The following is a 15,027-nucleotide window of genomic DNA, read 5'->3' as shown; positions in this document are numbered from 1 at the left end:
GCTCTGGTTCTTCTTTTTTTTTTTTTGCTGATACTTGGTAGTCTTTTACGCACTGTGATTAGACATACAACTAATTATAAATGTTTGTATGCTATGACAATATCTAAACTTTTAGTGCCACATTGCTAGCAAGGTTTTATATGCTTGTGTGTGTGTGTGTGTGTATATATATATATATATATATATATACTGTCTCATTAATGCAGTTTTTTTGCTGATACTTGGTAGTCTTTTACGCACTGTGATTAGACATACAACTAATTATAAATGTTTGTATGCTATGACAATATCTAAACTTTTAGTGCCACATTGCTAGCAATGTTTTATATGCTTGTGTGTGTGTGTGTGTGTATATATATATATATATATATATATATATAATTTATTTATTTATTTAAACCACACTTTGTTTGGACAGGATTAAAAACATAAAATGCACTTTTTACTGTAAAAAGTGAATTTATTTCCTGTCCAAGTTCTGTGTAGATTTATAATGAAAGCTTAATTTTTTGTTCTTATGTGGTGTTAGGTTTTAATACATAATTTGCCCCACTGTACTATTTGGCATAGTAGATGCTGTTCCTCTGAGTAGTGGATCAGACATCCTCTTTGGCTGCTGTCCCAGGCCCCGCTGGTGACGTCCTACCTAACACCTCTTTCATGCCTTTATGGCAGGGCTTTAACCTCACGGATAAGAGCTGACTGATGTTGCAAATGCACAGGCACTCTCCCCAACGCAAACGCACAAAGGACCATTTATGCTTTAGCGTCGCATCTGCATGGAGGTCTTTACTGGGAGAATTGACGATTGTTAGTTTCTGCCTTTCACGGTTCTGACTGAGGCAAAGCAGAGGCCGAGCATGTGATAAGTTGCATAATGGAGCCTGCATGGGTATTTCATTGATTACATTCTGACTTGCACCCAGGCATTCCAGCACATTTCTCACTGAATGGTTTTGTTTTCTAGCACAGATGCTTTATTGTGTTGTGGTGTAATGTCTTAAAGAACTGATGTTGCATCACTGCAGCTTCATAGCTGAGCTGTTTGTTATATCTGCCTGCCCATATATAACAATAGAAAAACTGCATTAAAAAAATTATCTTAAGTCACATGTGGCTTTTGCAAGACAACCCATTTCTTCAAAGAACATTGTAGTGTAATGTTTTTGTCCTGTTTAAATAGGTAATTTAGATTTTAATTAGGGCGTTCATTGCTTTATGAAATAGTATTATGAAAAACCATTTGCTATGTTAATATATTTTAACATTTTATTTATTCCTTTGGTAAAGCTGAATTTTCAGCAGCCATTACTCTAGTCTTAAGTCTCACATGATCCTTCAGAAATCATTCTTTGATTTGGTGCTCAAATTTTTTTTTACATCAGTGTGGAATTTTTTTTTATTTTTTATGCTTAATATTTTTGTTAGGGATGGCCATTTTTCAAAAATATTGTATTCAAATATTTGGGCTTTTAAAAAACGAACATTCAAATATTAATTTATTTAAATGAGGTTTAATGAGAAAGACGTTATTTTTAATAATCAAGTTTTTGTCACAATTTCTGAACAAGCATATTATTGGACATTATACACAACAATATTCTACAACAAAGTTACGTTATATCTCAAGGTTTTATTTGGTTGGAAACGTGTGTAAAAAAAAAAAAAAAATTATATACAGTTGATACTGTCACTTTTGATCAATTTAGTGCAAGGTTCCTTAAATCTTGCTCTGATCAAACTCGCCTACCTGTGATTTTTCTAATGATCCTGAAGACATTGATAGGCATGCTCAGGTGTGTTTGATTAGGGTTAGAGCTAAACTCTTTAAAAAAAAAAAAAAAAATTTCAGCAGTCCTTGCTGAATAAAAGTATGAATTTCTTTAAAAAAGTGGTCCCTTTTTAAAAGAGGGACAATGAAACATTTAGTTTGTATCTTGAGCTTTGAATAAAGATAACCTTTTAAAGATTTTCTCGTCTTTATTACAAAAATTAAAAATTTTTGACAAGATAACTTTCTCTTCTCACCTACTGTATATTCAAACAACTTTTTCTTTCTTTACACAGTTTTTTCCATTGCTGTTGGAAAAGTGGAGCATAGAAGGCCTGACTTGGTTACCCATGGCTGGATTATGAGTTCTGCAGGTTCAAGGAAGGTGGAGACCCCCACAGGCCTGAACTAGCCTCCACTCTCTTTTACATTATGGCCTCAGCCCAACCGTGCTGGGATCAACACCATGACCATGACACCATGGATAAGTGAGTGTGAGCTGCAGTCCTCAGCTCAACTGGCTGTGTTCTATATTGAGAGATCTACATCTCCAGAATTGACACCTTCCATTTTTTGTCTGTTGTAGGCTGTTTTTTGGATTTGGTTCGGAGTCCATGGACCACAGCTTGAGAATGTATCAGCAAAACTCAACAAACGTGGGCTTTGAAAGTAAGTGAGTGCTTGATATTGAATTTTATCAACTATATCACAGTCTGGTCACCCTCTGTTCTCAAAGCCTGCTGCGGATGTTTGTTAGGAAGCGCAGAAGGTTATAGGAAGTGTACAATTGTCATTTGCTCTGCTGATAAGTGAATCCTTTGATAAACTCGCTATGTTGAGGCTGACACCATTTTAAGAGATGGAGCCATTGAAAAATACCTTAAATGAGGTGCCATTTTCAAGGGTTTGTGCTTAAATCCTAATTTTTTCCCTCTGTGTTTTACTTCACAGGAAAGACGTCTGGCTCCTGTTCTCCATGTCTATCTCCCAAGACTCCCAATCCTACACAGCTGCTGTTTTCCTCTCAGTGCCACCCACCTGCAGGAGACCAGGTGGTTCCGTCCTTACAGAAACTGTCTGTTTACGAACACATACCCCCTTGTTCGCCCAGGAGAAGAACTAAGCCCCTCCCACCCCTCCCGGACATAGGCGACCTCTCCTCTGATGAAGCAGAAGACGATGAGGTGGAGTTTTTCTCCAGCACCTCTGAGAGCCAATGTCTGGTGCCTAAAACCCCGTCCTTCCAGTACGGCTTGCCGGGGAGGCGCAGTTTTCGGGGAAACGGTCAGATAAATTTTGCGTATCACGAAGGACCTCAATGGGAGCACACAGTTACACAGAACCAAGACAGACCCCAGCGCCGGCTGCATCGCTCCCATCCTGGCCCTGCCGGATCCTTCAAAGCCGCCAACTTCAGACCGACCGGCCTTCACTGTTCTCCCCACAGCCACCCGCAGGAGAAACCCGAAGTCCCGCCTCGCGTCCCAATCCGTCCTTGCTTCAGTGAAAGCATGGACAGCAGACGGCCATCAACCGATGACTTTGATGCAGACAAACCCCCTAAAGTGCCGCCAAGGGAGCCCATTCCTCAGGTCATACCTCGTGCCATTAGTCCAAAAAGTCTCCCGATTTACGTCAATGGGGTAATGCCTCCTACTCAGAGCTTTGCTCCCTATCCGGAGTACGTCAGTAAGGCTCAACACAAGCAGAGCTGTGAGGGCTTGCCAGCTCCCCGGAGCCCCTGTATTCTGCCCATCATGGAAGATGGGAAGAAAGTCAGCAGTACCCATTACTTCCTCCTCCCTCATCGGCCCGGGTACTTGGACAAGTTTGAGAGGTTTTTCAAAGAATCAGACTCATAGTGATTATTAGTGACTGAGTGGTTAATTGTTTGCTTGTTTAAAGTGGAAATAAGGAAGGCTGGATATAAACTGATATGTTGTTTGACTGAACTGATTCTTCAGTGTTACGAATTACTGGTCTGTTTAAGGATTGGATAAATATGCATTTGGACTACACACAAAGAAAAAGAAAAAGAATTGGTTTACCCCTGCTGGAAACTACAGAACAGCTCTGAAAGTGTCCTTTGTTGGAAGGGATGCACGATTAATCAAAATGAAACTGAAGTTGGGTTTTGACTTGAACAAAAGATTTTACAGTCTCCCTGTGGTTTTCTGCCAAAATAAAATCTATGGTAGATGGTTTAACAGTTGAAAAGAAGAAATTAAGACATTTAAATTAAGCCATAAAAATTAGTATTGTAATTTTAGTTGTTCTGTAAAATAAGACTATTAGTAATAAATACATTATACTTTACAGTGAGCTATTACAATAGCAATATTTCTTGTTTTGCTTGTATTATTATAGTCATATTGATAAGCACAGCAAACCTGGAGCTTTTTTTAAATTGTATTTTTAATTACAATTGGGTTGTTTCCCCCAAATCGTGCCACCCTATTTATTGATGTCCATGTTCTTTGTTGTACTATTTCCTTGCTGTGTTGTTAAATTAGAGTGTGCAGTATCTTTTAATGAAGGAATAGGATTAACTGTTACACTGTTAACACTGTGTAACCAGAGTATAAGCTGGTCTGTAACATGGAATGGTAAAGTTGCATGTTTTTTTTCCTATTAAGACATTATACACTAACAGTATAAATTCATATATTGCTAAAAAATGACAAGACTAGTATTAGTAATAGCACTCACCTGAATTACAGATAATTAAGGGCTGTCAACTTTTATTGGTCGAGGACTATGCCATGTGATTTACTCCTGTGAAAAGCGTGATGATCAAAAAGACTCTGTACTAATATAGTGGCATAAATGGAAAGGTCTGGGCACAGGGGTTAGTATTCTAGCTTCCATGTGAAGAATGCATTCTGCTTTCTTTTTTGGCCATTCAAATGTGACATAAATGCATTTATCATTTGATTTTTAAAGAATGACACTTATGGTTGCATTTTGCTAAGTGAAAGCGGATTAATTTGTGTTTAAGCCTTTTTTTCTTTGGTCACGTCTGTTACAAGGGCAGAAATGCCACTGCCTTGCTGTTTGGTGTCCAAAGGCAGGACACTTGTTGTAAATGGCTAGTTTTTTTTTTAATACCGTTTACCATGAAGTTAAAGCCCATAACTAGTCCTGGCCTTGTATTTCATGTATTTCTTACCGAACGTTGAGCACACTTGTTGTTTTTATTGTGATTAGACTTTTTATAATCTTGACATTCGCAGACCAGTAACTGTTTACGTTTTCAGCTACTTATGTTTTGTCCATCCAACAAAATTACTTTTATATTTTCTGTGTGAAGGCTAATGTTAACTGACTTTGTTTCATCTGCTGAGGAAACATGCACTTCTAAAATGTACAGTATTGGTGTAGTTTTTCCACACCAGACTATTTAAATAAAGTAACTTATTTATACACATATTTCTTGAATTATTTTAATTGCAGTGTGTTGAATTTATTATATCCTGGGATTTTAAATGAACTGTTCATGGCAAACCTTGTCAAATGCTATCAAAGGACAAACCAAGATGACAACACCTCTCTCTCTCTCTCTCTTATATATATATATATATATATATATATATGATCAGTGGATGATTTTTTTTCTGTTTAAGCCAGTCTGTTCAAGTCAAGTCTGGTTTATCAGTATGAGGATATGCAGAGAGGTGATATCAGCTTTATCTCTGTGCTGTTTGCTCAAAGCTGTGATAGTGAGGAGACTGTTAAGCTTTTGAAACTAAAGCCTGAGTCACTTCCTTTAAAATACGACCACATCAATGTGCGAAATGTTACAGGAAAGTGGAATATTTCTAAAGTAAGCTGCCCTCAGTGAGTCACCGCTGGCGTCTATGGTTTCTGTTGTGGACTCCAAACTAAGTGTTATTTCCCTTAATGTAACCGTCAGATCATGTGTATGACCACATTACTACCAAAGGAAGTAAAAAGTCTATGTACATTAAGTTGGGTGTTAATTAGCTGTAATAATAGTCTAAACTAAACGTTATACCATTTTAAAAGCACGTTGCGCCATCTACAGCTTATAATTAGTAAAAAAAAAACGTTTTGAATTCTGGGAGTTTATTGAAACAGGCGAGTAGCGCCATCTCTTGTTCTAGCATGATATGTGAAGAAAAATCTGGTTTCCTACGTCATTCTGTCCTGTGACAAAACATTTGTAGCTTAATTTCTACCATGCCCCGTGCCACAATTTATCACTTTTTTTTGCACCAACTAAGGTCCACACAAATCATTGGTCTGTTACTTATCTATTATGTTAATTATCCTTTAATTGTTAATTCTCATCTATTTTACGCATTTAATATTAATATTAAATATAAAGTAATAGTAAGTATTTTATATTATAGTGTTTTTATTATGCTGCATTTACGCCGCTAGGTGTCAGCACATACAAATAACTGAATGCACCTTTAGGCGTTTGTGTTTGACTCACCATGTACTAACACACTCTGTCTGTGATGGATTTCAGGTAAATGTTACTACTCAAGTTACGATGCTTTTGAGGGACATGAGATAATTCTACGATCTACTTGCAGTGCTTTTGGAAAACATCACACTGAATGTACACCACAGACACATAAGGTAGGAACAACCGGGGCTAGGTTGTCCCACGGGAAAGTTTTTGTGTATAACTTGACTTGAATCACACGTGCACAGATGTGTGTTTTCTCTAGCAGTGGTCTTAGGCCTACACACAGGGCCGTTTCTAGGCATAGGCGAGCTAGGCGGTCGCCTAGGGCGCCACCAGCTGAAGGGGCGCCAATGAGCGCACGTACTGGCACTTTTAGCAGGGTTGTGATAAAGAGTGGCACGGTCACCCTGAAATATGACTGCCGCCCCCACTGGATCCCCCGACATTATTGGGCTAGAGTAGGCTACTGTCAATCTGACGATGTCTGTATGTCACTAGATCAGAGTGCTGTCAATTGCTGCCTGATTGTTGCATGCAAAGTTTGCATTTGGAGCGCTCAACAACGCCATTAGATCAGTGGGCTCTGTCAGTGCTTTGGCAAGGTAACACTTTTTTTTGCCATGCAATAAAGCTAAGTTCAAAGGCCAATTTAAAATATTGGTACAGCAAATAAAGTGCACAAAATCTGTATTTTGTTTAGGCAGTATTTGTGGCACATTTGTCCAAAAGGTGTGCGTTTTTTGCGCCAATGCATTGTTAAAGGATCAGCGTGTCATGTAATATTCCCATATAAACTTTAACATCCAATTAAAAAATATTTGTATAGTAAAATTAGCTAATTCACGAGATCAATACATCCTTTATTAGACCGCTTTGTCGAGTTAAATGCATCCTTACGGAGGTGTCGAAATGCTGAATCAATTCATTCACTTCCAACAGCGCTTAATGGGAGCAGCGTCATAGAGGGCAGAGCGTCACGTTATTTAAAGGGGACGTTAACGAGTAGCAAATGATTAAGTAGCTGCATTGGTTACTTTTATGCCACTGATAAAGCTTTTATATGTAGTTTGGGGTAACAAAGGGTTTGACTGAAATAATAATGCAATAACTGACACTTTAAATCAATGTTTCAAGAAACAACAACAAAAAAATTGAACAAACATAGGGATTTCGCCTAGGGCGTCAAATTGGCTAGAAACGACCCTGCCTACACGGTATGTTTGCTTGTAGTTGTAGGAAATGTAGAATTTATTTATTTAGTGATTAGTATTATACTAAACTAAAGCTACAGTATCATCATATTTTACTTTAGCTGTTGGACAAACAATAAAATAAAGGATAATTTCCAGGTTGGGGCAAGTTGTCATCTGTTTTAAAGTTTGTAATTTATGTTTGTAAAATTTGTAAACGTTTTTTTGTTGTTGTGGCTAAACAAGAATTTGGTACTTTTTCACGTTGTTTATTTATTTATACATACAGCAAGGTTTTTAATGTGTGATACAGAAAGTGACTTTCAAAAATAAACCTACCCTAAGAAATATTTGAGTGAAATCTTGCTCTCTGTGCAACATGAAAAAAAGAGAATGAGGATGAGGAATTATGAGCTTCTTCCTCCTCATTATCGTTTTTTCATGTTGCATGCCCACTTTATGTACTATCACAACATATATTCATGTAGTTGAGGTTAATATGTATTTTTTATAATATGTATTTAATTATTACTAAAGCCATAATTATATATAATTACTATATTCAGTAATGATAATTAATCGCCACGTCAGTAACTTGCCATTTCTACGGATAAAATACACGTCAAGGTCACTGTGCATATTAGATTTTTTTCCTTTATCCAGTAGATGGCGGTAAAACATTGTTTTACCTTTTAAATTCTCATGCTGTAGTGTAGACAGTAAAAATGAATGCATGGAAAAGAGTAAGTATTAATAAATAAAGTTAAACTTTTCACAAAGCATGCTTTAAAAATTATTATATTCTAAATAACATTTCGCTTTGTTTTTTTTTTTTTTTTTTTAATAATTTTGTGATGTTTTATTGCTTTGTTTACATTTTCAAAGACATTTTTTCCCCCAAGAAGTGTTGGGGAAAACCCATATTTGTCTGTTACAAATGAGAAAATCTGCTGGAAAATAAAATGTGCCACAACTGAAATTAGAAGCTTAGAAGCAAAAGTAATCTTCATCTCTGTATCACTATCACTGTAAAAATGTTGCTTGCTGATTCTTTGTAATTATTTGTGTGAAATTTGGTGTAGAAACAAGTTTGTTTCAGCTAATTTCTAACTGGTCAAACTGATGTTGTTAAAGCTCACTCTGTGAGTTATGACACTCTCTGTTCTCCCCTAATCAGAATTAAAACAGTTAAATCAGTGTCAGATTAACTGAATTATAGCGATTTCACCATGCAAACTCCACGATAAATACGAACTCTGTTTAGAATGAAAGAGTTAGCTCACCCAAAAATGACAATTCTCTCATCATTACTCAACCGTAAACTCTGTGGAACACAAAAGATGATATTTTGGTTACCATTGACTTCCATTATAGGGACAGACATTTCTCAGGTTAGAATGATAAGAGGATGGCTACATTTTTGGGTGAACTATCATTGAAGGCGCATACAACTTTAAGGCCATGTGTAGTATACATTATAAAATGACTAATTGTTAAAGCTACATTTATTACATGGTAAAAATGTGGACATTATTTATTTAATTGTCAGTGCATCTATCATTTTAAACTTTTTAATCCTCTAAAATATTGGTCACACTTTAGTTTGGAGACCAATTCGCACTAATAACTAAGTATTAACTACAACTTTTACCTAAACTTTAAGTACAGGAAAGGATTAATGGATGTAAAAAAAGGTCATGCAGAATAAGCCATTAATATGTGCTTTATAAACAGCCAATATGCTAGAATTATGTTAATGCTAATAAGCAACTAGTTAATAGTAAGAATTTGTCCCCAAACTAAAGTGTTACCAAAATATTTCTACATAGCACTCTATTTAGAGGGAAACTGACATTAAAACATTCAAATAAAGCAAAGTCAATGCATGCATTAAATAGAGAAGCACCAGAAGCCATCGCACTCTGTTAATCACCTATTGTGCCAAATAAAGACTGAAGATGTTATTCAACCATACTGCGTCATTATCATGCATTCTGTTTGTGTGTGAAAAATCCGCAAATGAATAGAGACTTCAGATAATTATTTAGCAAACAAAATGCATCTTGCATGGTGGATCTGCAGTTCATGATCAACAAAATGCAGACATTGATCCCGGAGGTGGCTCAGCCCCGCATGAAGGTCTCATGCTCTTCTGGATTCCAAGGCTGTCTGTTCCAGTCATAATCATCTATGAAAAAACAACTTAGAGATGCTGGGATGACCTGATAACACTCTGAGAAGAGCAAAAAAATACACCACCGTACTAAATTAGCTATGTTTACAACGCCTTCGCAAACACAAGACTGTGTATTTAGTTGGCTGTTCGCAAAAGTACGTTTTAAAACACGATTCCTGTCTGATTGCTGTATTCACATTGCATCTGGCGATTTCTGCCTTTATGATGTGACAAAATGTGATTTGATTAAAAAATAAAAACAGATTTGACTTTTTCAGACCACATCCTGGCCCATGTGATAAACTCAAAGTCAAATCTCAAAATTTTTTTTTTTTTAAGGTTAGCCAAAATGTAATTAATTCCATTAACAGTCTTGACTGTATTTAGGAGACATCTTGGTCAAAAACGTAATTTTATTTATTTGACAGTCTTAACTGAAATCCCAAAATGAACTTTTTAAGGTTATCCAAGATTGTAAAATATGTATTTATTTATTTAAAAATCTTGACTGATATTTTACAAAATAAAGTTTGAGATATTCATATATAAATAGTATATACCATAACTCTCAACTCTAAAATAAAAACGAAGGCCTTCTTGAGTTTTGAGGAATTTGGGAAATTTTTCTTCTTCAATTTGATTATCATTTGAACTAACATTTGCGTTTCAGTGTTTTGCTGTAACCTCCACGCCACTGAACAGTAAATGACAACAAATTGAGACAAATTTTGCAGAGTAATTTGATTTGATTCATTGTTGATGCCCTGTTTAATGCATGCCAACTCACTCCGACTAATTAGGGTAAAAATGGGGATCAAATCAATGTTTAGGCTTTCTAGAAATATTGGTATAGTTTAACAATCACTTTTTTATATTTTGTCATTACTGCCATAATGTTATGTGGCTTTAGAGTTTACTCTGAGCTCTACATGCTAATCATAAAAATGATAATAAAAAACAACTTCAAGTGAAATGAATAGATTAAACATCAAGGTTCCAGTCTTGGCGTTTAAGAAAGGAACTTGTGGTAAAGTTGAGGTCGCATATGTCTTTCAGTCAAAGTTTTGGAGTTACTAGCAGGAACTGACGAGTCATTTGATAAAACTGGGACCCTAGAATATCATGCATCCTTTTATGCACTCATTTTTTCATAACTCTTCATGAGCCTTTTTTTTTTAAATGAGCAAGTACACACGCAAGGGGCAAAAGTCACAGTAAAGGAGAGCCACAAGGGGCATCAAATGATTCTCTTCATGCACCAGTCTTTAGATTGATTTAGTGAAACCAATTGGGGCAGCATGTAAAATCGGGGATGTTACTTTCATCAACATGAAACAGACCTCTTTCTTCTCTGACATTTTCTGGGAAGGTCCAGACAAACTGATTATGGCAAAAAAACAGCCAGTCTATCACATGCTGATAAACCTTGAGACATGTCTTGTTAGAGGAGGTAACCTCCCGTTCAGCCCTACATTACCCTCATACCACTAAACACAGAAGATGGTACTGTATTATAAAATTTTTCGGAGTATTTATTTGAGCCGATTTGGGTCAATCATGGGATGCTTGTTTTTCCTACCTGTTAATTTATTAAAAATTACTCTCTTACAATGATACTTAACACCTTTTCTTTGATGAGCATGTGTTTAATTTCTGAAAGAAGTCTCTGAACATTTCAGATAATTTAACCTTTTTATTAAAACTAGTTCAGGTGGTAAAATGTCATGCGGTATGACCCAAAAGCGTGATGATATTTATAACATTTTTACATTTGCAAAGAGCCTTTTTACATGAAAAAAAAAAATGTTTTAAAAAGATTAAGATGTGTTCACTATAACATATATTAAAGTTGTGAGGAAAGTGTTATGTTTTTAACTGATGGTTAGACCACATAACATTTTAAAACCTTACTTGAAAATGGTATCAAAACAAAAACGAATGAATCCCACACACAAAATAGTAATGTTTGCGAGTTCTGATAGTGTGTGGGATTCATTCATTTTTTACTTGTTTTTGGTTGTTTGTCCTAAGCAACTATACCTGCAGGTGTGTGAGAGTAATTGTTGATAGATTACTTGATTTTTTTTTTTAATTGTAGATTATGTCTCATTTACAGTTTTGGGGAGTAACTAGTTACATGTAATGGAATTACGTAATTTAATTACAAAAAAATATAACTGTAAACTGTTACAGTTACTGAGACAAAATAATGTAATTAAATTACCGTTACTTATGAAAATGTTAACAATTACAAAGGTGTTACATTTGAATATTTTCACACAACATACAGATATGATTGATTTCTTTCCCAAATTGCATTGACTACTTTATGAGACACCAATGTTTCAGGAGTTTACAACACGTTCTCTTTTTCACGTCGGCATATTGACGCCAAGGGTTTCTTATTTAAAGCAATGGAGGACTCTGCACTTCGAAAAATGACGCTAAAGGGGTAACCAGTGCGTCTAACAGCGACGCCAAAGGGTCCTGACCAAGCATCAATATGTAACGAGTTGGGAGTGAGAACATGTTGGAGTTTAGGACACAGAATCGGACACATACTTATTGGATAACTGTTTTATTTCCTATTTAGGTTTATGTATATGTTTTTTTTTTTTTTAAGATTAACTGTTTTTTCCCCCCAAGGCATTGTGAGATGCTAGTGTTTCCTGTCATAGCTATTCAAGGATTTGATTTCAAAAACAGTATCATAACTATTAAACTATATCGTATGGTTTTAATCTGTGTTTAACGTCAAAGTAAAAAGAGTTGCTAAAGTCTGATTTCAAGGTGTCTGTGCTGTAGAATTAAATTATTATAATCTTCATGTAACGCCCCTGTGTCCTTATTTAGTTGTTCCTGTCCTCATTATTAGTTAATTACCTTGATTGTGCTCACCTGTCTGCCCCTCGTTATCCACCCTATATTAGTTCCTGCCTCCTGTAGTCTAGTTTGTCGGTTATTGTGAATGTTGCCCTGAGTGTGTGTGTGTCTCATCTACCCGTATCTGCCTTGTTGTCTCTACATTAAACATCCTTATTTGAATCCTTGTCGTCCTCGTCATCCTGCCTGCCTCCACACACCTTGACTGTGACACTTCATTCAAGTGACAAAGGATTTTGAAAGTCTGACAGTAATCAGTGTTGAGTGCTACTGTAACTCTTAACCCTGCCTGCTTTTAAAGTTTCAAAATGATTAACAGTTGAAAACATTCATTAGAAATTTAGAAAAGTAATAAAAAAGTAATCAAATGTAATCAGTTACATTAATAAAGTAACTGAAAGAGTTACACTACTTTTAAAATAGGGTAACTTGTAATCTGTAACCTATTACATTTCCAAAGTAACCTTCCCTACACTGGTCATTGACCCAAAAACACTTGTGGTATTGGCCATAACAGTGCATGGTTTTTACTTTTTTTCCCTGTCCATGGACAATCAAATTTGTCCTTGACCCAAATAACTAGTCTGTTACTTGTCATAATTGTATATTTAATGATATGGCTTGCAGAATCGAGAGTTCATCCAAAATGTGTCAAATGCCCCCATATGTGACCCTGGACCACAAAACCAGGCTTAAGTCGCTGGGGTATATTTGTAGCAATAGCCAAAAATACATTGTATGGGTCAAAATTATTGATTTTTCTTTTATGCCAAAAATCATTAGGATATTAAGTAAAGATCATGTTCCATGAAGATATTTTGTAAATTTCCTACTGTAAATATATTTAAACTTAATTTTTTATTAGTAATATGCATTGCTAAGAACTTCATTTGGACAACTTTAAAAGCGATTTTCTCAATATTTAGATTTTTTAGCACCCTCAGATTCCAGATTTTCAAATAATGTATGATGTATAAATCTCAATTGACGCTTATGACTGGTTTTGTGCTCCAGGGTCACATATATCTCTGATATCTAGGAACTCAATTCCATTTATAGGAACATAAAAAAAGGACACACACAGCTTCACTAGTAATATTTTTTATTGAGATCAATGATTTCATATAGAATACTGCATATAATGTGGCGTATAATATCTACGGTTGGGTTCGGGCAGGATCTCTAGTAAACTACAGCAGAGTTTCTCATATATCTCAACACTCATATGGCCTGACATGCTTGGCGCACTGACTCCGTCATAAACAGAGAGACTGTCTAAGAGCTTTCCTTTCCCAGAGTGTGTCTGTCAAACAGATATTCGGCCATGCCGTTCTGAGGGGCGCCCATCCGCCGCAGGCTGCTCACCCAGTCCGCCAGCTCTTTAATGGACTGCTGTGGCCAGGGTCCCACCTGGCTCCTCCTCCTGCTCCGGTTTCCTCCTGTCGTCTCCCTGGCTCCTCCCTCCATCGTCACCTCCCTGGACTCTGTTAGCCGTCCTCCTCCTGGAAGTCCGTCCTCCGCCGGAACCTCTACCTGTCTGCTCTGCCTGCCAGCCCATTGCCCTCCCCTGTCACCATCTCACATCCACTGCTTTGTCCTCCTCCTAGTCCCCCTCCGCCCCTCCCTCTGTTTCTACGGTGCGAGGACGCACCTTCCGGGAGGGGGGAGTAATGTAACGCCCCTGTGTCCTTATTTAGTTGTTCCTGTCCTCATTATTAGTTAATTACCTTGATTGTGCTCACCTGTCTGCCCCTCGTTATCCACCCTATATTAGTTCCTGCCTCCTGTAGTCTAGTTTGTCGGTTATTGTGAATGTTACCCTGAGTGTGTGTGTCTCATCTACCCGTATCTACCTTGTTGTCTCTACATTAAACATCCTTATTTGAATCCTTGTCGTCCTCGTCATCCTGCCTGCCTCCACACACCTTGACTGTGACACTTCATTCAAGTGACAAAGGATTTTGAAAGTCTGACAGTAATCAGTGTTGAGTGCTACTGTAACTCTTAACCCTGCCTGCTTTTAAAGTTTCAAAATGATTAACAGTTGAAAACATTCATTAGAAATTTAGAAAAGTAATAAAAAAGTAATCAAATGTAATCAGTTACATTAATAAAGTAACTGAAAGAGTTACACTACTTTTAAAATAGGGTAACTTGTAATCTGTAACCTATTACATTTCCAAAGTAACCTTCCCTACACTGGTCATTGACCCAAAAACACTTGTGGTATTGGCCATAACAGTGCATGGTTTTTACTTTTTTTCCCTGTCCATGGACAATCAAATTTGTCCTTGACCCAAATAACTAGTCTGTTACTTGTCATAATTGTATATTTAATGATATGGCTTGCAGAATCGAGAGTTCATCCAAAATGTGTCAAATGCCCCCATATGTGACCCTGGACCACAAAACCAGGCTTAAGTCGCTGGGGTATATTTGTAGCAATAGCCAAAAATACATTGTATGGGTCAAAATTATTGATTTTTCTTTTATGCCAAAAATCATTAGGATATTAAGTAAAGATCATGTTCCATGAAGATATTTTGTAAATTTCCTACCATAAATATAT

At 36.5% G+C, this 15,027-nt stretch overlaps 1 protein-coding gene across 1 annotated transcript in view; it reads left to right on the top strand.

The window, feature by feature from the left end:
- Window positions 1–4,870, top strand: part of LOC107737579 (ERBB receptor feedback inhibitor 1-like) — a 6,533-nt gene extending 1,663 nt beyond the window's left edge. The window contains exons 2-4 of the mRNA XM_016549119.1: window positions 2,068–2,259; window positions 2,358–2,440; window positions 2,723–4,870. Coding sequence (XP_016404605.1) covers window positions 2,204–2,259; window positions 2,358–2,440; window positions 2,723–3,633 — 1,050 coding nt within the window. The 5' untranslated portion in view covers window positions 2,068–2,203 and the 3' untranslated portion in view covers window positions 3,634–4,870. The remainder of the gene's footprint in view (window positions 1–2,067; window positions 2,260–2,357; window positions 2,441–2,722) is intronic.
- The last annotated feature ends 10,157 nt before the right edge of the window (window positions 4,871–15,027 follow it).

Source organism: Sinocyclocheilus rhinocerous, unplaced genomic scaffold (genome assembly GCF_001515625.1).
Source record: "Sinocyclocheilus rhinocerous isolate Xijiao unplaced genomic scaffold, SAMN03320098_v1.1 scaffold72, whole genome shotgun sequence".
Classification (NCBI taxonomy): domain Eukaryota; kingdom Metazoa; phylum Chordata; class Actinopteri; order Cypriniformes; family Cyprinidae; genus Sinocyclocheilus; species Sinocyclocheilus rhinocerous.
Note: the sequence above shows the minus strand (reverse complement) of the source record. Positions and strands in the feature narration are given on the sequence as shown.